General features: G+C 41.2%; 2 protein-coding genes across 2 annotated transcripts; one reads left to right on the top strand and one right to left on the bottom strand.

The window, feature by feature from the left end:
• Window positions 1–2,770: 2,770 nt before the first annotated feature.
• gusb (glucuronidase, beta) lies at window positions 2,771–11,361 on the top strand. The gene is made up of 12 exons (XM_079214389.1): window positions 2,771–2,917; window positions 4,168–4,353; window positions 4,504–4,685; window positions 5,477–5,619; window positions 5,780–5,967; window positions 6,521–6,673; window positions 6,839–7,017; window positions 7,311–7,457; window positions 8,050–8,134; window positions 9,415–9,591; window positions 9,723–9,858; window positions 10,504–11,361. The coding sequence occupies exons 1-12, from the start codon at window positions 2,786–2,788 to the stop codon at window positions 10,653–10,655; spliced, it is 1,860 nt and encodes a 619-aa protein (XP_079070515.1). The 5' UTR covers window positions 2,771–2,785; the 3' UTR covers window positions 10,656–11,361.
• A 6,018-nt stretch (window positions 11,362–17,379) lies between these two features.
• On the bottom strand, window positions 17,380–22,862 carry vkorc1l1 (vitamin K epoxide reductase complex, subunit 1-like 1). The gene is made up of 3 exons (XM_079214390.1): window positions 22,657–22,862; window positions 19,737–19,846; window positions 17,380–17,778 (listed from the first exon to the last, which is right to left on the bottom strand). Exons 1-3 carry the CDS (start codon window positions 22,845–22,847, stop codon window positions 17,552–17,554), a joined length of 528 nt encoding a protein of 175 aa, XP_079070516.1. The 5' UTR covers window positions 22,848–22,862; the 3' UTR covers window positions 17,380–17,551.
• Window positions 22,863–24,136: the final 1,274 nt, after the last annotated feature.

Here is a 24,136-nt window from a genome sequence, read left to right as displayed (position 1 = left end):
AATACATTCTCTTAATTCCTTGTTTATTTCCTTCTCGGATGAAACAGTTTCCGTTCAGGCAAGTAAAGTTTTATTTCAAGTCAACTATGTAATTCAGTTCAATGAGGGGCCCCTATATATTTTTGCATGAGTTCCTCTGTAATTCAAGTGGAGAATCCGACTCGTGGTCCAGATCCATGAGGGCTCCTCGACTCCTTCGCACGTGGTCGTTGCTGTACATCCTCACTCGTTCTGTCAGAAATCAACCAAACATGAAACAACAACCTGCATATAGTAAAGTTGAATTTATATGTATTTGCAATATGCGAGTATTGCAGTTCTCAGTCCTGAATCACTTTAATCTCTGTAGCCTTCTTGTGAATAACAACCCACCGAAACACATAACTTCAACATCAACTTTTTAGTGGTAAATCTACTTTTTTTTTGTATCTCCTCACTGTTGCTATAGCTTGTATATCAGACTCTGCTTCTTCTACTTCTTCATCTGTTTTTTCTTCTTCTCCCATTCGCCTCCTTTGGCCCTTTCGTTAATCCTCTGGCTCCCTCTGCGGGATATTTATAAACACCACAATTAAATGTGTTGCCTGCCAGTAAATAGTCACATTTACAACATGTGTCACTTGTCTGCTCTGCCCTCTGTTACTAAGTGTAAACACTTAAAACTCAGCACATACAGTTTATTATTGAAGATTGACAACAACAAAACAATTGAAGATAATTGTACATAACAGGCTTTTGAATGTATCCACACAAGGAACAAAACCTTTTTGAGCTTTTTTCCCCACGTCAGACTAAAATAAAAATAAAAGAAATCAAATACAAATGTTATATATTTATTCCTCAACCCTCATTCCACAAATGCTACTTAAAGTATCATTTGATCTTAAAGATCATGGCAACCCACTCTTTCCAAATACACCTGCGATGCACAGTTAAGTGCCAGTATCTCTCTCACGATTCAATCACATTGGGTCACTAAGAAAACTGACAATAATACTGGCAGGCCTTTTATTGTCATGAAACCAAATGTGCTTTCACAGGTTACTTTTGCTCATTTTATGCCAATATTTGCAATTTGACAGTAGAGGGAGGACAGAAAATGAGGGCAAGGACAAATGAGGATAGACAAGCAACAAAGGACCCGAACCAGCGACGCCGCAGTTCATGGTCAGCGTAGGCTACACCCCAACGCCACCAGGGCTTTGGGATTTTACCGTACAACCTGAAACTGTTTTTTTTGTTTTAATTAAACATAATAACATAAACAGGCTAGTATTATTATCACTAAGTCCGCAAGGAGGTGGACAGTTTTTAATAGTTTTGCAGTGGCCTTCACTGAGAGCATCTACTCCCTAAATCCCCAAATATCCTCCCAGCTCAGTTAAGACTTAGTACAACCCCAGGAACAGCACACAGGACTAGCCTATTTATTACTGTTATTTAACAATTTGTTGTACTTTATTTTTCTTGTACATACTACAACCTTTTGTACATATACAACCATATATATAGCGTTTTCATATTTTATATTTTTTCTCTTTCTTTTTATAGTGTGTTTTTATTTCCAAAACTGTTGACTCAGAGAAGCCTGCACAAAAAAAGTGTCTGACTGTTGGCCTAGGAACAAATGGCAAAATAAAAACCTTGAACCTTGAACGTCATGGATGGATAATCAAGGAAACAACTTCACTCGGTGTTAGTAGGTTTCTTCTAATTTTATATTGACCAAATTTCCATGAATACCAGAAGGAGCTCAAGACTTGTTGCAGATTAATCTGTGCATGTGCTGAAAGAACACTTTTAAACCTGTGAGTTGACGCTGTTGACATTGAATGCGCGTCTGGCGCCATCTAGCGTCATCTTTTCAACGCTTCATCCGGGTATGAAGAGTTGCTGTGCGGATATAGAAACTCATGGTTAGGTTTCCTCGTGTTGTGGATTATTTATATGTTTGCGTCTGTTCTTTTGACGACATTGAAATGTGCCAGGCCGGGACTTTTAATGTGGTGGAGACGTACGACACGCTGCCCTCACGTTTCATCCTAAATGATGTCCCTCAAGTACAATAAATATATTGAATAATAAAGTAAATAATGTCAATGCAATTCAATTCAATTCATTTTGTGTAGCCCAAAATTACAAATTTGCTTCAGAGGGCTTTACAATCTGTAAACATACGACAGGAGATAAGGCTGGCAGAATCAATAACTTTTTTTAAATCACTTCTTAATTAAAACCCATTTTTATAGAATTGCTTTTAAGTGATGTCGTCCTTTTATGATCTATTATGCAGTTATTTTGTTCCCCTGTTTTTGTTTGTATATTTTGTTTTTTACTCCAATTGCTCTTTTCGGTTATTTGTTTGGTTATTTGTATTCATTGCCTTTATGGTATGGTCCTTTTTGTTCATGCTTTGCTTCTCTGTAGAGCACTTTGTAAACTTTGTTTTTAAAGGTGCTATATAAATAACGTTATATTATTATTATTATTATTATCCTAAATGCATGTTCCCATCAGCTGCTTCTTGGTTCTCGGCTGGTTTAAGCTCACCTGTCGGACGAGAAGTCCCGTTGCGTGGGTTAAGTCAACGCGAGAAAGCGGCCCTGCGGTCACATGACTTCAGAACAAGCCACGTGACAGAGTCAGTAAAAAGGACCGCGCAGCTGTTTGTTCCGAGTGGGACGTGGAGGAGTTGCGCAGGATGTCCAGACCTGAAAGACTCGTGTTGTTCCGCCTCTCGTGCCTGTTCGCCGTGTTTGAAGCGGCATGTCTGCTGGACGCCGGCATGCTCTTCCCCCGGGAGTCCTCCTCCCGGGAGGTGAAGGAGCTCAACGGGCTGTGGAGCTTCAGGGCAGACCGGTCCCCGAGCAGGAACCAGGGCTTCGAGAGCGCATGGTACAAGCGGCGCCTTGCAGAGGTGAGCAGCAGCACTGGCGGAATACACTTTGTTTGTTTGGACAAATACAAGCAAAAATAGCTCAAAGGCGAGACGTGTACATGTTCTGTTTTTAATTCAACAGACATCGCAAAGAGAGAAGTTCATAATACTTATGGACTGTGACAGGCACGGTCCATAAGTATTTAGACTGTGACACAATTGTTCTAATGTTGCCTATTGACACTACTGCAATGGATTTTAAATAAAGCAGTCAAAATGTGGTTGAAGTGTAGACTGTCAGCTTCATTTCTATGGATATAATAAAAATATGACTGTTTAGGAATACAGCCATTTTTACACAGCCACCCACATTTTCAGAGGTTCAGAAGTAATTGGACAAACTAGTAAATTAAATAGATTAATGAAGGCATCTCTTGATTGTAGACTTTGACAAAGACACACCTTCCTCCTCCAGAGTATTCTTGACCTCAGTATTCATGTTCTGAAGGGTTTTCTTCACCAAGGAAAGAATTCTGCTACAGCTACTGTACATGTCTTCCGGGCCTTTTGGTGTTGGTGAGCATGCCAGTACATTCCTTATTTTTAGGAATGCACCAAACTGTTGATTTGGTCAGTCTTAATGTTTCTGCTATCTGCCTGATGGGTTTGTGTAGTCTGTCAGCCTTTTAACGGCCTCCTTCACTTGCGTTGACACCTCTTTGGTCCTCGTGCTGAGAGTTCCCTGGACCAGCTACCAAATGCAAACTCAACATTTTTGTTATCATCTCCAGACCTTTTTATCCGCTGAATTTGTCATGAAATATTGAGGGAACAGGCCACGCCTGGCCTGCAAACTATTTGTAAGACAATTGTCCAATTACTTTTGGGCCTCTGAAAATGTGGGGGACTGTGTATAAATGTTGGTAATTCCTAAATGGTTAAGTTGTGTTATATCCATTGAAATAAAGCTGAAAGTCTACACTTCAACCACAAATGGACTGCATCATTTCAAATCGGTGTAAGAGGAAAATAAGAAATTGTGTCACAGTCCAAATACATATGGCCCTAACAGTACATATTTTTTTACTTTGAACCATCTTGTGATCCCTGAGATTTATCTTGTGGGGCCCTGGCCCCCAGTTTGGGACCCAACCATTGCCGTAGGAGCAAAATTAAGTTCAGGGAGAATCCAGTCATTATTAACTCCCTTATATTATTCCTGACTATAATCATCACTGTTACTAAAAACTCGCCAGAGCAGAACTTCTTTGATGCTTTATCCTCTGTAGACCGGCCCAGTGATTGACATGCCAGTTCCTGCCAGCTACAATGACATCACCCAGGACCCCACACTGAGAGATTTCATTGGCTGGGTTTGGTACGAGAGAGAGGCGGTGGTCCCTGCCCGCTGGATCGCCGATGAAGGAACAAGAATTGTCATCCGAGTGGGAAGTGCTCACTATTACTCAGTAATTGTGAGTATGACGTGTCCTATGCACTTCAATGAAGTTGGAAAAACAAAACGCCTGTGCTTCACTTTTTTAAAATATGACACCCGTCCCTTCTACGTTTTCCACCTCTTGTAATCATGTGGCCACGCTAATTTGGTTTGCTTTGGTTTGCAGTGGGTGAATGGGATGAAAGTGACGGAGCATAAAGGTGGCCATCTTCCCTTTGAGGCCGAGATAGGCACTTTACTCCGCAAGGACCCAACTCAGCCGTGCAGGATCACCATCGCCGTCAACAACACTCTGTCCCTGGACACTCTCCCACCAGGAAGCATCAAGTACATGACCGACAAGACCAAGTAAACTCAGTCTTTTTTCATTCAGAAGTGAAACACTGACTACATTTGTTTTTTTGGGTGTGCCAACTTCACTGACACAAACTGCATGGGGTCATTATTGCAGCAAAACTATTAGCAAATGTGTGGGGACAGTTGAGTAACTGAATCCCAATCTGCCTTTGCGTAATCAGATTTGTTAATATGTAAAAGAATCTCGAAATTCGGACTATGATTTGTGACTGTATCTAGGAATGTGTATTCAGAACCCGTGAAAACTAACTTTGATTTGCTTCGATTCACAAGTTTAAAGTTTAAAATACTCCTTTTCATTTGTTTTTATAATGGGAATTAATGTGCAGAAATGTTAAACCTACAAGTTCTTCAAGCTAGACCAATCATTTGAACTCAACAGATCACAGCACTTTCACTTTAACACATCTTTCTAATATTTATTTATCTTTTTAAAGTTTTGAGAAATTGCAGTAAATATTGTATGTGTATTCAGCCAGTCACAGACATGGTTACATCCTCACTCATGTACTTACCCTTCAACTGCTTTCGTCAGTACTTCAGTCAATTCACTTGTAGTCACACATTCCTTCCCATGTGGATGCCACTCAGCACTTCAAATTACATTTCAGCTCTCTGAGCCACTGTTTGATTTGTCCATTCTGGGCTACTGTAGAAACATGGCAGTTTTTTTCTGAGAATTTACCCTTTTCTAGTTTGATGTGGTATTTAGGGCAGGCTTAAAATGTGTGTCATGTTGCTTGTCAGTTCAGATAATGAGTAAAAATGTAATCGCTCAACAGGTATCCTGATGGGTATTTTGTGCAAAGCATCTTCTTTGATTTCTTCAACTATGCCGGCATACATCGCTCCGTACTGCTGTATACTACTCCTAAGGCGTATGTGGATGACATCACCGTGGTGACAAACTTCTTGGATAACACTGGTAAATGAATGCATGCGATTTATATAAAAACTAATTGATTGCAAGTCTTCACCAACGCGCTTGTTGCAGAGTAAACCGTTCAATAAAGCCACGTGTGTTTCTTGTAATCTACCAAAAAGTAGTTATGTGACATATTTGGAGTGTTTTCCCTTCATTACAGGTCTTGTCCAATACAAGATATCAGTCCGAGATGCCGCCTCAGCCTCCCTGAATGTCACTTTGATGGATAAAGATGGCCACTGTGTTGCCACCTCCAGCGAGCCATCTGGAGTCCTCAAAGTAATGGATGTCAATTTGTGGTGGCCGTACCTGATGCATGAGAACCCAGGCTACCTCTACTCTATGGAGGTAAGACAACATGCTTCCATACATGTGAAACAAGGCAGTTGGCTTGAGAAGGAATAATATGTTATTGCTTTTAGTTGGTCATTATGAGGGGGAATGTTGTTGAATACACCTTTTTGTGTTGAAGACAAGTTCATGTTTTATAATGCAGTCATGTAAATGGACCTTTTACTTGTCAGTAGAAGCGCCTACCTGGGATTCTGCTCCTCATTGTCAGTAGAATAAGGCTGAGAGAGATGTATTATTTGAAACTGGCCATTGGCACAAACTTCAAATGTCAGATGTGCCACGGTAAATCAGAGCGCACCTTTGCTCGAAAATGAAATGGTTAGTCGTAAATAATAATAAAAAAAAAGAAAATATCTAAATGGGATTAACATTTTCAAAACTTTATTTATAGTTTGAATTCCACCTTGACTTTTCTTCTTTACCGGATCTTGTTTTGCATCACTTGGACTCTCCAATCCGCTGTAGTGGTTGGGTATTCAGCCAAACCGCTCCTGTTTGCAAAGTCTGTTGAAAGAGATGTCTCTGATGTTTGCATTTTAACATCTAGGTCCGCTTGAAGGCAGCCGACAAGAAATCTGCGTACGAGGATGTGTATACTCTACCAGTTGGCATCCGCACGGTCAACGTTACCAGCACCCAGTTCCTCATCAACAACAAGCCCTTCTACTTCCATGGAGTCAATAAACACGAGGACTCTGATGTGAGTACCACTAGAGGGAAGTCATTTCCTTTTTTTTAAAGCAACGTATCTGTTGTAAAGCAAGCTACCATCCACAGACCAGCTTTACCCTCTTAAAAATAGACAAGAAATATGGTAGAAAAGGTTGCTCCAGTCCAATAATTCTCTGTTCACGTTGTGTTACAGATTCGAGGTAAAGGCTTCGACTGGGCCCTCATTGTCAAGGACTTTAACTTACTGAAATGGCTGGGGGCCAACTCGTTCCGTACCAGCCACTACCCCTATGCAGAGGAGATCATGCAGATGTGTGACCGCCACGGCATTGTGGTGATCGATGAGTGCCCGGGCGTGGGCATCAAAGACATGTAAGTGTCACCGCTCGCATCGCTGTGACCTTCAGGTGTGTTTGATGGCATCATCACAGTGTAGGAGGACGTAAACAGAGGCCTGTGTCTATTTCTGTCAAACCTCCTGACTGCTGTTAACATAGAATTAAAAAAAACAACAACATGGGGGTTGAATTAAAGGTTAAAAAGGTAACTAATGATGTCTGGTCACAATTTGACCTGTAACCTGAAATGACTGAATCTGGTGTATCAAGTCTAGCTTCCCCCCCTCAAAAAATAATCTGTGTGCTATTTGTGCCCTGCCAATGTAGCCTCAGTTTTGGAAACGCCTCCCTGACCCATCACCTGGTTGTCATGGACGAGCTTGTGCGTCGGGACAAAAACCATCCCTCTGTGGTCATGTGGTCAGTAGCCAATGAGCCGGCTGCGGAGATGCCCCCCGCTGACTTCTATTTCAAGTGAGTGCTGGTCGTTTTGTTGAGATGTGAAGCCCTGACTGGATCCACTCGTCATACACAAACTGACTTAACTGCCCCTTTTTTTTATTATGCAAGATTGTCCCCTTTGCAGTAAGTTTTTAAGATGTTCTTTTTGGGCATTTTCAGCTTCATTTGATAAAGACAGACAAGAACTGGGCTACCAGGATGCCTCTCAAAGCCCCAAACATTTAGAAAGTATAAAGCTTTAACAAAACGGTATCTCGCATACAAAAAGTTTCATCCGTCACAGCCTATCCCTTCACTCTGATGTGTGAAATGCAGTAAGAGTAGTCCTGAACCTGTTCTGAACACAAACAGCTGGAGCTCAGTAATGGCCTGAAGCTTCAGGAAGTACTAGTCGCCCCACCCAGGTGCCATAGTTCCCATAAAGTAAAGCAGCATGGGGGAAATGTAGAGTACATGCACAGATGTGCTTTGTCACTCTGTTGTAAAAAACACTAAAGCAGTTTCTTCACATTTAAAGAGGTTGGCACAGTGACATTGTAGTGATTTATATAACACTGTAAAATTGCAATGTAAATACTTCCGGGTGCTTTTGCTTTTCCTGCAGGACCGTGATACAACATACCAAAGCTTTGGATCCAACCCGGCCCGTCACTTTTGTTTCAGACAGTAACTATGCCAGGGATAAAGGGGTGAGTTTTAGCAACCGTGAAAAGCTACAGAGCCTCGCCCTCTAACACTTAACACCTTGCTTCTCAACTTGCTGCAGTGAGGTAGATGTGTACTCCAGGGTGTGTCAGTACACAGTGACATCACCATCATGTCAATGGCTCTCATCAGTGATGCACGCTGTGGTTAGAGGTGAAACGGACGAGAACAGAGCAGCAAAACACTGCTTTCCAGTCTGGTGTTAAGATGCCTACGAGCAGAATGTGTGCAGTCATATACTGTAACTTTTCACGTTTGTTTTCTGTAACATTAAATATAAATTGACTATATGCTATAGACTATGGGGGAGAGGGGGGAATGTTTTATCGAGAAACTATCTACATAATTGGGACTGTGTGGGTGGGTTTTAATCAGATTTGACTGAGCTGACAACATAAACCAAAAGCGTTATTGGTTTACGTTGCCAGCAGTCAATCAAATCTGATTTACAACCTTTGTCAGATTCTGTTTTTAAATGATTTATTATTATTATTATTATTATTATTATTATTATTATTATTATCATACAAGATGAAATCTGCTGCTGCTTCCTTTTTCTAACTGGCTAACCTACTACTCACTGCCAAACCTTTCCTGTGAAAATGTAAGCGCAGACTCCTGTCTGCTTGTGTAAATCGTTTGGATGAACAACTCGATAGAAAAGGCCAATCTTGTCGCTGATAGTACCTCATAGAATTCAAAACCGATGTAAAAACCTCTCTGACTGTTTCATAACCACTTAAAAACTATTAATTTGCTTTTAACATTAAGGCCTGATTTTAAAAAGGAAAATAAGGGATCAAGAGTCAAACTGTCAAACTATCCTGCTGAGCTTCTCATGATGTTAACATTCAAACTATGTTGTTGACATGCCTCTCATTCCTTTTCTGTGAGGAATACCTCTTTGGGTGTACTTGTAGCTTAAAGGCACTCATTAGTTTGCCGTCTCGGACTACCTTTATACACTATTCATTTACCTCGGGGCGAATAGCCGTAGGCGACCTGTGAGCAGCTCCTGCTGCTACTCCATAGTGAAAAACGTTCAATTTAGTGTTACGGAAAGACTGGTTTGTATTCGCCCCATCACGGGTAATTACTACTATTAGAAAATATATTGCTTTGTTATGAAAAAATGCAGGGATCTACGAAAAGGGCTTATCTCAGCGTTTATTTACAATTTGTGCTCTTATCAAACAACGGGGATGTCACGGGCGTGTCTAAGAGTCTCTCCACGAGTCCTTATCTGTTCCCTATCGGTCTCTAGGCTCCCTACGTGGACGTCATCTGCGTAAACAGTTACTTCTCCTGGTACCATGATCCAGGCCACGTGGAGCTCATCCCCCTGCAGCTCAACACTCAGTTTGAGAACTGGTACGGAAAGTACAAGAAACCCATCATCCAGAGCGAATATGGAGCAGATACGGTGCCGGGGCTTCACAGTGTGAGGACTCCTATTCATACACATTCAACTATCTGAAGGCTGCAATGAATTTCAGATTTTGCTCAACCTCAACCCGCCCACATCGGTGTTGGCATGTTTGTGTTTAAGAAAGCTGTCTTTTCTCTCTGCAGGATCCACCCGTGATGTTTACTGAAGAGTACCAGAACATCGTCCTGAAGAACTACCACAAAGTGTTCGACGAGAAGAAGAAGCAGTATGTCATCGGTGAACTCATCTGGAACTTTGCGGACTTCATGACTTCACAAGGTACTGCGGCTGGAGAGCACGGTCGCCTGTAGAACCAGAACTGTTTTCAATTCTCCCAACTCTCCTGACTTAAATCAGTGATTTAAATGTATCTCCGTAACACATGGAACGATTGAATTGTTGATTATGTGAATACACCCGTTTCCGGGCATGCTGAAAATCTGATTAATCAACTCTAGCTCCCGGAGCATTTGCAAGTTATTGACAGTTTGTTTATGTGCGTATAGACCTATGAAACTAAAATATTTACCTTGACATCACAATGTAAAGTCGCCCTGTTTGCAACTTGATGTGCGTCCATTATCCATCAGCACATGTGTACACCACGAGACGCGTAGGATGCATTAGTCCACTTCTGCAGGCTGTGTGTGTATAAAATGTCGTGTTGGTATATTACTTGAACGAAAGATTAATATAAGAAGTTATTGTTATTTATTGGTAAGTTAAACAAAGGATAAATTAAATAATTTAGAAAATCATTAGAATTATCAAAACAAAATCACTTTGTTGCAAACTTTCTAACTTGATATTGTTAGAATCATACAGGGATATTAGTTTTTATGTTTTGTAACATTCTAAAAAGGTTCCTCTGTTTTTGGTCCCTGTGCATGACGAGGTTCTTGTTGATCCCTCTGGTGTCTGCAGGGGTCCTACGCGTGGTGGGCAACAAGAAGGGTGTTTTCACCAGGCAGAGGCAGCCTAAAGCTGCAGCTTTCATCCTGAAGGAGAGGTACTGGAGACTGGCCAATGAAACGGGCAGACTACCTCCTTGGACCAAGTACCCCTGCTCATTCTGACACCCGTCGGCAGGCTCGATCCCATGTAAACTACATGCCTAATTTAAAAAAACATGAGGTTTAGTTGAAGCGCTTATAGAATACTTAATTCAATCGCACTTCAAACCTATTTTGACTATGCGCAAATGATCAAACCACCATGACACTTCTCTCAGGTCTGCAGTTATGAGCTAAACCACCAACCATATAGAACATTTGAATCATTATACAATGCACATGTTGGTGATATGGTTTCCTGAGGATACCCATGACTGACTAACACTTTATTTAGCTGTCACAGGATTTCCTGATGCATATACATGGAGGGCTTTCCATTGATATCATAAAAAGTTCAAGGTCACAATCTTTCATCATCCAATTGGACCTTCGGTCTTTCTTCCGGTCAGGCGATGCGTTCACCTGGCAGAGAAAGCACACTACATTACAAGCGAACAGTAATGGACGGCAGCTTCCACACCATCTCCTCTGGTTTCCTTTTTATAGTGTTTGGGAAGACATTTTCTTAAATAAATGAATAAAAGTGTTTTTGCAGTGTGATAACAACGTCGTTGGAAGCCGCCGTCATTTCTGAGCATATTTTAGCTCAGTGCTGAATACGTGTACTATTGATGTGATGTGCTGAATCCAATCATACGTGTTTTATTTTTATATGTGAAAATCAAGATAATTTTGATATGAATCAGGCTATTAAAGACAAAAGAAGATATGCAAACTGTTTAGTTTGTTTTGTAGAGCACATTGAAGTCTACTTTGCAGTCTTAGTGTTACTGAATGCTTTCAAAACATACCTAACGTGCACCTAAAGGGTTAAGTGGCATGATGGCAGCATGACTGCAATACAACTTTAGAACCATCGGTGTCTCTGCATGTACCCGCATCACATGATTGACCTCCATGTTACAGCTGAACAAATATTAAGACACCGCTTTAGCTTTCCTTCAAACGTACAGTGGCTACCAGCAGCAGTACATGCATACAAGATGTAGACATTAAAGCCTTTTTTTTAATCCTTTTTGGATTTGTAGTCGCCATTTGCACAATCGCTGTTGCACAACTAGATTAGTTAACCTTTCCTGGGGGAAAAAAAAAAAAAATAATCCAATGAACTGACTCCGTATCAGCACTGATTATTAAAGAGGTTCAGTCACGGTGACTCAGAGGTTCAGACATGATTCTCTCAACAGGAGGGATACTGTATATGTTTAAATACTGATATTTAATATCCTGTCTTTTTATAATTGAAACTTTTATTTAACGAGAGTCCCATTGAGATTAAAAATATTTTTCGAGGGAGACCTGGCCAAGACGGGCAGCAGCATAGAAAACACAGGACAAGTTAAAAGAAACTACAAGCTAAGAGACAGTGACGTAACAGTCAATTTAAGAAACATTTACATTTTTGGGAACCTGCCACTGCTTTTAAATCTAGAATGAAAGAAAGTCAGTGGTATCTCTGGTTCTCTGAATTTTAAAACATTGTGCAACTTGCACACTTCAAAAGCATTTTATTGCATCTGCATCCCGTTATCTGAAGGCCCTTTTTAGTTTAGGTTTTAGAAAAAAGTTAACTGAAGTATTTAGAATAATTACTTTTAAACAGATTTAGAGATGATAGACTATCTGATAAGAGATTTCTTAGAATGAGCTTAAAAGGGGATACACTTTTTCACATGAAGTTCCCTCTACTGATCACGAGGGTTGACATTGTGTGATTTCTGTTGCTCTGGAGATTTTGAAAGTAACAAAACAACTGATGACTCCATCCGGCATTAGACAGAAATACATTTTCAACCTTGAGGTCCAATAGCGGGTTCACAATTTTTTTTTTTCAGATCTGTCTTAAAACAATGTCCACATGTACCTTGAATATTTTTTTCTTATTGTAATAATTCCTCCTGTTCTCTTCTTGACACGTTCCAATGGAAGACTTGGGGGACAAAATCCACAGCCCTCGCTGTGCCAATATAATCACTTTTTTTTTTTATCTGAAGTTAACGGGGCTTCAGCAATATATACACTGGTAGAATCAAGCGGGCGTCTTCCAAGGTTACAGGTCCAGAATTCCTGGTGTTTCCTGGAAAGTGTTTCCTTGCTGAGCTGTGATGGAGGGACAGTGACACATGGAGGAAATGTCCTACTACACACACTAACTTTGGAAAATACTCACCTGATTTTTGTAACAGACGTTGGAATATGTTTTACACAAAGGAGCTGTGGATTGTGTCCACACTCCTTCCATTGGAAGCACAACAGGAAGGGATCTTAAGCATAAACAGGAGGAATGACAGCAAGTTTTAATGTTCATAACCTGATTATTATTCTGCGACAAATACATCGTGCACTAATCCTTCAATGTCACAGTAACATTACATTTAGCAGTGAATCTGCTTTTTGTCCACGGTTACACTATATGTGTAACCGTATTCAAATGACTTAAAGTGAGCGGTAGTTTCAGAGGGAATGTTTTAATGGTAGATCATTTCCACATGACAATGACACAATTTAAAAATGTTCTCATGTCAACCACAGTTTTCCCTTAAGGTAAGATGGATTTGAACAGATTCTTTTTTTTTTGCACCCTCCTACCATTCATGTAACACTTTTCCATGTAAGAAAATACAGCATTTTAAAACATATTTGGCAATACAGAAGCAAACCCAGTAAGTTTTCCTCCACAAAGAAATTTAATAAACATTGTATGCTGACACATGGATTCCTAGCCCCCTCAACCCCTCATCTTTTTATTTTTTTTTTACTAAAATAACCCAGAATGTTAACAGTCTATACAGCTAAAGGGCATAATTAGGGATGAGAAAAAAATAAACATTACAATCATGTAGTTTAAACAGAGTGTATTCTTCGCTAACAGACATGTCCTAGCTAGACAAAATAAAGATGATAATTATATAGCGGAGTTCAGGAAGGGGAAAAGGGGATGACCATTGATTCGACAGGGCATTTCGTCTGGCAATTTCCAAATGGATTAATGCACCGATACTGGATATCAACTCTTTGGGAATTACCAATTTACCAGATTACATTTTAAGGAAGGCAACCATTCGTGCCCGTTACAGTTACCATTCTTCATTTTACAAGGCTATTACTGTTGCTCATCTTTGGCTCAAGGCCTAGTGATCAAACAGAAGGCACTTTTGTTGGCATTGGTGATGCAACTAACATGGCAGTTATACCTCAGGGCCTAAATGAATATTCTTGAGAATGCAGTATCGATCATTTTGACCTCCGTTTTGACATTAAACCATCACACAACATGCGTTTACCAGCCAAAGATTTTCAAACTTTTGACTTGTCCTCCAAATTTCTGACCCATTTTTTCTTGTAAAGTAACTGCACATAACTCGTGCGACGGGCTCGAAGATGACTGGAATCGTGAACGTAATGATACCTCCTGTGCACTTGTCAGTTCTATGGCCGCTAGTACTCACCGGACCCATAGTTGTTGCCGCAGAAACTAGCAAGTTATGTCAGTTTGACTTGTGCAAGTGAATCCATAGGAGACTTGTCTTACATGCGGGTGCACAGGCTTCCCCAGACAAAGACAAAACAGTGCGGTTGTTAATCTTTTTCCGAGTCGAGATGAAACGGAACCTGATGTGAGCCCGACAAGGCAATGCTGTGTACGGAAGATCTTAAAGATGACTTGCTGAGAAATGACGCAATCGATCATTCTATGGAGGACCGTACAGCAGGTTTAACAAAAAGGACTGTACTGGTTTGTGCCAGTCTACTACCAATCGTGCCAATGTAACATAACTGCCGACCATTTTCCAAAGCAAACTAGTGTTTGAATGAGTTTCTCTTCCAGGCCGCCATTGGTTCCCACTCTTTTCTGTATGGCATGAAAATCCACTTTCAAAGAGAATGAAATGTGTTTAAAGGGGGTACTCCACAGAATGTACACATCAAGGTCTGCTCACAGGCGTTTGGGGTCCTACGACATACGTTTACTATGTTCTCCACTTCTAGCACACCAAACCCAAATATCCGGCTGAATTGTCGGTGGTCGAGTTGTATTGTGGGTAATGTAGTCTGTTTCGACGGGGAAGAAGAATGCATTGAATAAATAAAAGATATTTCTGGTTTTGCTGCATCAGTTTTGAATAAATGTTATTAGAGTGCATGTTAAAAGGTGGAGTACTCCTTTAAGTTAGGTTATCCATCAGGTTATGACTGAAGCCTAGACTCGATGCCAAACTGCATCACAACAGTTATGCTGAAACTCAAAGGACAAACATTGACATGGTGAACAGTATAGAGATCTCCACTGTGAGGGATTAAGAGCTGGAAGCATCTCTTCATGTGTATCACATAGTGAACGGAAACCACTGCCTGTCTGGTGTGTAGGGAGAAACCATTGTGATTTGGAAATGGGCAACACCAAATGTAACGTTGCTATATATATATATATATATATATATATATATATATATATATATATATATATATATATATATATATATATATATATATATATATATATATATATATATACACAAAAAAAAAAAAAAAAAAACTTAGTAAATGGGTTACAACATGAATGAACAGACAATTTCACTTGATAATATCCATGGGGGTGGCGCCTCCTCAATTCCCATTTTCATCGACAAGCAACGACTTCGCAGGTCATCATAGGGAGCATGTCACAGATTACTTTCCTGGCAGTTGCCATCATCAATACGTCAACAACCCTCGCTCCACAAAAGACTGTCAGGGAGAACTTGAATTCCATCAGAGCGAAGGGGCATGGAGACTAGCAGTAATGGGAACTATTAACAAGCCAGTTTGACGCCACAGATGAATCACATTGTTACAGTTATTACTACGACTGCTCTGGATCTTTGAGTGTGAGATGGTCCGATGTCCAACACATGCTTAAAGCAAGGAGACGGTGTACCATGCATCTGGCGGGTAGGATGCTGTAAATCCATGAATTCTGGATGGAAGAGAGACAATGGTCCGACTCTGTCACTGGGTGCTGGACTGAGCTGGCAATACTGTGGATTCCTTCTCCAAAGCCACTACCAGCTGTGGTTGCTTCCCTCCCTCCCCCCCTCCCAATACTGGGACTAATCTGTACAAACCTTGCTATGTTAGAGATCAACCACTTCATGAAAAGCCTCAGTGTCGGTCGGCAGCGGCTCATCTTAGAAAACTACCAGCGACCTGGATGTCTTTTCCTACAGGATCGAGAAAAAAAAACTCCCACAAACTCCGCATATGGCTTAACACGCCGCTGTTTTTGTCTCACGGCATCTTGCACCCCCGTTACGCCTCTGCCGCTCATGTCAACATAAAGCATTACTTGTTTTGTTTTGTTCACATCCTGCAAATGAACTGTAACTCAGCTTGGCAAGATCACCGTTACTGTTCAATTGACATCAAATGTGTACAGGCTGGACAGTGCACAGAAGCCAGATGAGCATTAACACATTGAAACAGCAAGATAAGAGATGCCTCTGCCACTCTACACTTCAGCAGACAATCACAGTGTAGCAGCCGTTGCTACCTCATGAGACTCTATTAGGGAGGGAGAAACACTTCACTGGTATCGTAACTTACAAAACTGTGATCATAAAAATAAAGCCTTGGACCTGTGACAATAAAACAACAAGCAGACCTGGTGTTAACATAACATTACCCTCCCCAACCCGAAATGTAAGAAAGAAAGAAAAAAATAACAGAAAAAAAGAAATTAAGGTGATTCACCTTAACACTCCTTTAGGCACATAAGTCTTTATGGATCCCACTTGTGTGGAGGTCAGGAATGCTTTTCACATAATAACCCCCCCCCCCCTCCAAAAAAAAAAAAAAGAGTGAGGGTGCCTTTATGCAAACATGGTGAGAAGAACCCATAGTTCTGTTTAAAAGACTTGTGTCGGTGGCTTCAGATGAAACGTAACCACTTACGAACAAAGAAATCCACACAACTCTGAACTGCATGCCTGGCCAGGATTTCAGGACGGAGGACGTCCCAAGCACATCTCCAGACTCCTCCCCCTGACAGGTGACCTTTATCGCCTATTTTGTTCCCAATTTACTGATGTTTTGTTGGTGTTTTTACTTCATTTTTGTCCTTAAAGGTTTGTGTCAACACTAAATCACAATCTAGCCTGGAATATTGCTCAGCAGCTATTTACAGAATAGCAAAACAAACAATCTGACTGATCTACACACAATTTTCCCCCATTGTTCTGTGTTGATTTTTAGTGGTCCTCTTCAGAAAAGAAACATACTACAAAGTGTAAACATGAAAACAAACTATTCTGTATAAATGTTAATCCTTTTGCCTCCCCCCAACCTCCCCTCCCCTCGGGCTAGAACCGTATCTGTAGACTGTAGGATAAACTAATGAGTGATTTTTTCTTTTGTATTATTATTCTGGGACACATTTAGTGCAGATCCGCTGTGCAGCAAAAGGACCTTTCTAACCGTTTCAAGTAAACCCCTTAAATGTTCCGTTTTCTTCCATTCTGCGATCCTTTTTGTTCAAAAGAGAGCTGTCCTCCATCGCTCGGTATCTGCCGCTGCTTGCTCGGGTCGATGTGTTTCCCCACACACACAAACACGCGCACACAGCCAGCCCCTTCCTTAAGTGAGTACAATGCTAAACAAGGAAAAATAAATGAAAAGAGAAATCATCTTTCACTTACAACTCCTCCTGTGTTTGCAACATTGAGATGTCCGGCCCAACATTTAAGTTAAATTTCTTCTTCTTTTCCTTTTTTTTTTTTTCCTTTTCTTTTTTGAAACACACAGCAGAATAAACATCGTTTGGAAGCAAGGTCTCCTGGTGGCAAGTCAAATGTTCAGAGGTCACATTTCTTTTTTTCTTTTGTTTGTTTGTTTGTCGCACTTTTCTTGCCGCTCTCGACAGCTTAGTCCTGCTTGGCCTGAAGCTGCTGCTTCCAGGCCTCGTTCAAGTAAACCAGTCGCTTGTAGTTGAGACTAAAGAGAATGAAGTTCAGCGCGTATGTGGTGATGCAGATGATGCAGAAGTCCTTTAGGACAAAGTAGAGGATGTAGCCCAGGTAGAGCGAACCCACCACCGACAAGATGGATGTCGTCATGAGAATAAGGGCGGCCATTGCACTGACAGTCATTCCTAAGGCGAGAAACACAAACTAAATCATAGGCAAATAACCGCAGAAGAAGAAACAACGGCAACCTTAACACACAAATAACCTGATGAGTCTGCTCTTTAGTTTTCAGCCTCAGACAGTTCTCCATTTATGCAACCAGCCTCCTCGTGATGACATTCTGCCTAAACACTGGACATATTATTCTGTTGTCACATGAGGTGCAGTCATAGTTCTCAGGTTTTCTAAATTTACTCCGTGTTGGCGCTTTTGATACGTCATTAGGGCTCGTCACAGTTTGGCTGCTCCACACCTAAAGCCGAAATGGTTGGATCCTGGTTTCTCTTACTGGCAGAATACCCAGCCAAACACTGTCTGGCATGTCGGCCTGAGTCACGCAGATTGACAGCTGTAAGAGCATGAGTACGCTGCATATCTAAGGGTTGTGAAATCAAAAAGGTTTGATTGGGCATGTTTGAGTTCATATAATGAGTGTTCTACTAGAATCAGTGCCAATAAGGATTCTAGTTGAACACATGGTCCTTTTCAGTGATTACATGACAAATACTATGCCGTAAGGTTCAGTGGTAAAACGTTTTACTCGAGTAGCAAATTTATCATTCTCAAGTACCACTTATATAATTTTGAGGTACTTTGCATTTCTACTTCACTACGATTCATAAACTGTACTTTCTACTTCACTACATTTATTCTAAAGCTTTACTTCCTAGTTACTTTGCCAGATTCATATTATCAAAACTAAATGTGATCCATGAATACATGGTGTATTATTATTATTATTAGATTCAACTAGCCAGCAGTATATTAAGTAGTTCAATGAATCCAAACAGGTGGTAACACCAATCACTAACAGACATTAAAGAAGTTGTTGTAGTACAGACAGGTAGTACATTATGTTATCTTCTCTGGATGGACCATATACCATGAGGTGAAATAAATTAATCAATTGTCAAAAGATTTTTCCATGATATGTATGCCATATGTGGCCAATGAGCACAAATCAATGTTATGGACGTATCACTCCTACAATATTGTGATAAAGTGCTTTGTTTTGGAATAATCCAGTCAATTTAATAACCGACCAAGTCATTTATTTTTTATTGATGGTTATTCCGTTTGATGGTCCAAAATAAATTGATGATAAAATGATGGGAAAAGGGCACATTTTTGGCATTAGTTTTGTTTCAACATTCAAGTGTACAGTACAGTCCTTTCTTTGACAGTATTCAATGATGTTCACTGGCATTAATCAAGAGGTTAAACTTTGAATATGCAGATTCTTGACTGCTAGCAAATACTGAACGGTCCAAGGCCATAAGAATAATGAAACTTCTGAAACGGCATGGTCTTGCCTTTAATATGGAAATCTTGACCCGCTGTAGCGGTTTGGCTTATCTGGGCTGCTATTGTGTTGGTCAAATGAGTGGTAACTGCTGTGGCTAAAAGGAGCTCTTGTTCCGTGCCAGCGCCAGGTGGCCTTGTAAGCCTACTGGCCACTCGGCAGGCAAACCAGCATGACTGAGTTAAAACAAGTCACACATAAGGGAAAATGTTTAGGATGACTCTGAACTGTCAGTGCCAAATTACACTGGGGCGAACACAAAGAATGAGGCTGCTGTCTGGAGAGCAGCGTAGGTCTATTGATCACCTCCCTTATTCTACACTAATATGCCACTGCTGCAGTCTTGGTAAAAAATGAATTAGAATGAAGTCCAAAAAGCTGATCAAATTGATTGCAGATCAGGTGAGCTTCAACAAATATGAGCCGCCTGCAACTAGATTATTATATTTACAAATGTCCCCCATGTATGATATCAGAGTCATGTGAGTCAATTTTGGCAAATACAGCAATGACGGAGGAAGGCAAAGTGTTGAGTCGGCACTAGTTGCTAATGCAATGACTAGGGAGATTGTCACCTGAATATGCAACACCAATAGACGACTGAATAAAGTCATATCTTACCTAGTAGGAGCTGAAAGGCATAAAAGCCAATCCCATAGACACTGTTGGGTTGGTTCAGTACACTGTCATTTCCAAATATTGAGCCCAGGAGTCCAAACCCTCGACCCCACCTAGACCACACCAAGACAAAGAAGGCAGTTACAACTTTACTTCAGCAGTACAGAATCTAACAAAGTAAACAGCCTGCATCACAGATGAAGTCTATTGAAACCAAATGAGTCAAACCAAAAGAATGGAGACAGGATTGAAAAAAAAAAAACCTTATATGCAGCGATCACACTCGGTTCCTGTTTTCCAGTTAGCTTTAATACCGTCTGGGTGAGGTTTGCTTTTTCTGAGAATTGTGTTCCAGGATAGGCATATTATAAATCTCCTGAAAACCATTTTGGTGTTCAGTGAACTAGAGCTGCAATTACTACATATTTAATTAACTATTAATCTGCTGATTATTTTCTGGATTCATTGTTTTGTCAACAAAATCTTACAAAAGAGTAAATTAAAAAAAGTGTCCATGACAGTTTCCCAGAGTGCCAGATGATATTTTCAAACAGGATTTTGTCCGACCAACAGTCCAAAACGATAGCTATTGATTCTCTTTCTCTTGATCAATTGATCAATGAATTGACTAAACCAATCTGGACTTTTTGGGAGAAAACAAATGCTGCAAAGCTAAAACGTTTCTTTTTCTTTCTGTCCCACCAATTTGTATCAGTGCATTTAACAGATGAGAGCTCCTAAAAGGCAACAATAATTAGGGTTGTCTGATTTTAAGAACTCTATAAAGAACTGTCAAGACGCTGGCAATACCAGTCTGTTGTTGACCACTAACTTTAAACCTCTGCAACACATTAGGTCACGTTCCAGTGCTGCTGTTATTTTTGATGTACTGATGGCGTTCTTTCCAAGAAAACCACAAGATCCAGCACAACAAAAGAGAAGATAGGAGTGTGGTCATCATGCTCGAGCTATTTAAAGCAGTACTAGTTTCACTCAATGGGAACACACTCAACATGTTCAGGAAACATTTTTCATATACTTTTTCTCATAGTCTGACACAGGTTTTTTTCTCTGTTTTTTCCAAGTTATTGCATAATATAACAACTCATACATGTGCCAACAGTGACCCTGCTTACTTGGGTTCTCCTGTCATATTGATCAATGTGTAAGTTCCAGAGTTCAAGCATAGAAGCGTGCTCGAGTATACGCTCATCTCTTTACACAACTGTATAGGTATATCACTATTCATATACCAGTTATTCTTTATTATATCATGTTTTGGTGAACATCATATTTCATTCAGTATGAATATTTTAAGTGTCCCATGTCTTATCTGATGCTAAACAGCAGGAGCATGGAGATAAGAGGCAGGTTGATATTATTATTGATGTTATAAAATCTTCTCATTTAGCACCACCACATGCCCATAGCACCAAGGTGGGCCGCAGTCGACTTCTAAACACCGCGCTTTCAAACATTTGGGAAGAATGCTCTTACAGGTCGGGATAATGCAAGTTTTAAAACCTCCGTGCAAGTATTCTACCATTTTAAAATCTCTTTACCATAATCAAGTACATACTACTATAAGCTGCATCACCAAATATAGGGTATTCTCTTTAGAAACCTTGATGGCAGCGGAGATTAGATGAGTAGTATAAACGGCTATGATTTTTCATCTGAAGAAATTGTGTCTTTCATGCAGTCCTCACTTCATTATTCGGGAACACACTCAGTCAGAACTGATGGGTCGCAGCTTATGTTGGGTGACAAAGGCTGGACTGTCTCTTAATGCTGAGACTGGGAGTTGACTCACTCATCTTACAGGTCCTAGACAGGTTACATTCCAGCCATGCTACGAGTTCACAAGGCCTGCAAAGGACTGATTCAATGGGAGACTAGGTGGGGTTCCCTTGAGTCATTCATAGTTGCCAACAGTCGAGTTATGCATTGACAGCTTTTGTTTCATAGAATAACTGTCAACTTAAGAGTGTAAAGGGGGTTTCAATGGCTGATTGCTTGCAAACTGAAGTCTCAACTCATTCTGGCGGACAACATGAAGTGAGCTAAAGTAGAACCGTCCATGTGACCATGTAGCTCTGTGGCATCAACGTGTGACGGTTAGCATCCCTGACACTGTACGGGGGCCACCGCGGTCACAGTCCTTTCCTCTGACCTCTGTGGCCATTCCGCGCGCTGCCCCTCTGCCGTGTCACGTAAAGGTGTAACGTCCGTGGGTCCAGCCGCTTTAAGACTGACCGACATTAGCACGGCAGCTTGTGACAGCCCGGTGTGACAGCTAGCGCGAGCGCTAGCTACAAGGTTACAAAAGTTGCCCCGAATCATCCAAACGAAGCCAGCTAGCCACTGGAAAGCGGCGGAATGAATGGACTCAGCCGGCGAAAAGACACACACACGTCGGTCCGAAACAAGCTGCCGTCAACTTTTGTGCTAAAGTTGTGTGTTACAGATGTGTTGCCCCCTGTTCATGCACACACAGCACCCAGTACGACCGGTCACCGTTAGCTAGCCTATCAGCAACGAATCGATTGATTGGCTGGATGAAGCGCTGACGGCTCCCTGTTGACAGCTAACCGTAACCGGCTAAGGAGAACGTTACCGAACGGGTTGAGTTCGCTAACGGTTAGCAGAGCTAGCTTGCTCGAGCTCGTCAGCTAACGATGTGCTCCTCGTTAACCGACGAGCCGAAAGTTAACTTGTTCCGTTCGGGGTTCTTTCACCAAGTGCCGGCTCGCGCGGCACGCCGGTTGCTACGGCTTGCAGTTAGCCTGCGCGTTAGCGGGCTAGCCGGCACCGACGCTAGCTGCTAGCTGCGAGCCTTTGACAAGTTGAACCGCGCAGCCCTTCCCAGATTGGCACAATAGCGGGCAGCTTCATTGAGCGCTCTTTGCCGAATTCAAATTACCTTGAGCTGAACACTTTCGAACAGCTGATGGTGCTGCTGACGTCGCACATGGCCTTGAAACTCGGATCCCGAGCCTTTTCCCTCTCGACGTGAAAGGCGTATAGAGACAGCAGTATGCCCAACAGGCAGACGAGAAGCCTCGCTATTCTCTCCCACCGAGGGGTGGACACTCTCAGGACGGGCGCCGCCATCACTCTCTGGCCTAGCTGGAGACACGCATACATACGCAGCGAGTTCGCCTGAGACAGGACTGCGACGTGGAAAGGCGTCAGGACGTGCCACACCGTCGGGGGGCGGGCCGCTGCGCCGAGGAGCGAAACATGCAGAAAGCCGGCTTTCTATGCGGGCATATTTCAGTCAACGAATGCGCATGCAAAGTGGGTCATGCGTGGGTTTCTGACAACGCGTGGTGTTCATTATTATCTTTTTTAAGGTTATTTATTATCTCATATAAGGCTAGACACCTGAGTGGAATGTGTTTAGCATGGTTTGTGCATTAAGTTATGTGCATATAACGCACCAGAGAGAATAATCGCACTATGTGCAGTTTAAATTACTATAACTTCCTTGAATGTTTATTTATTTCCGTATTGCAAACACATTTTAGTCGCCAGGGTCCCTAAACGTCCTTACTTGCCTGTTTGAAACATTGTTATTACAGTTGTTTTGATTCCCAATATTGATTCGATATGATTTTTTTTATTTGCCGTGCATGCATATAACACGCGTGTTTAAAATACAAAGTAGAACAATAAATACAAAATAAAAAAACACAAAAACAAAAATTCAATCCAACATGGTAAATGAGGACACGCTGAAATACAGTGAAAATAAATGTAGAACAAACAATAAAAAGCAATATTTCCAAATAACCAGCAAATAAAACATTTATTAAATAAATTCACATTTCCAAAGTCTAAAAGTGGCACAGCCGGGATCACGTGACTACATGTATATAAACAAAGGGTGACCTCATCTGTTTACACGCTCAGAGACTCGCCTGGTATAAGCCGCTGCATTCCGTCTCCTAATGGCGACAGACATGGAAAGATTCGTTTCTTTTGAGGAAACATATTACGATCAATATGACTATTATAATCTGCTTGAATACTCGTGCCATGCCTGTGGCAAAGGGAGATCCAAGCGAGAAATCGAGCTGAACACAAACCGCCATTGTCCGTCCGGACACGAGAGGAAGATAGCAGAGAAATTTCACAACAGCGAAGTGAAACGCAGGAGAATCAAAATCGTGTCTTGATGGCTTTCGGTGTTTTCAGGTAACAATGTGTTTATTATTTGTTGAAATATGTGTTGTATTTACTATATAATCGGCCTTTGTGATAGAAAAAAAAACAACCTCCTTGGATATTTACGTAACTGAAAACATTCTGCAGACTACAGCAAGCAGATTCCTCACATAAATGCAGGTGAACAAACGTCTGCTGCAGTCACAGCCAAAAGTCAAGTTGGCCTTGTCCCT

This window comes from Taurulus bubalis, assembly GCF_910589615.1.
Source record: "Taurulus bubalis genome assembly, chromosome: 2".
Taxonomy (NCBI): domain Eukaryota; kingdom Metazoa; phylum Chordata; class Actinopteri; order Perciformes; family Cottidae; genus Taurulus; species Taurulus bubalis.
This window is presented reverse-complemented; position numbering and strand designations above follow the sequence as displayed.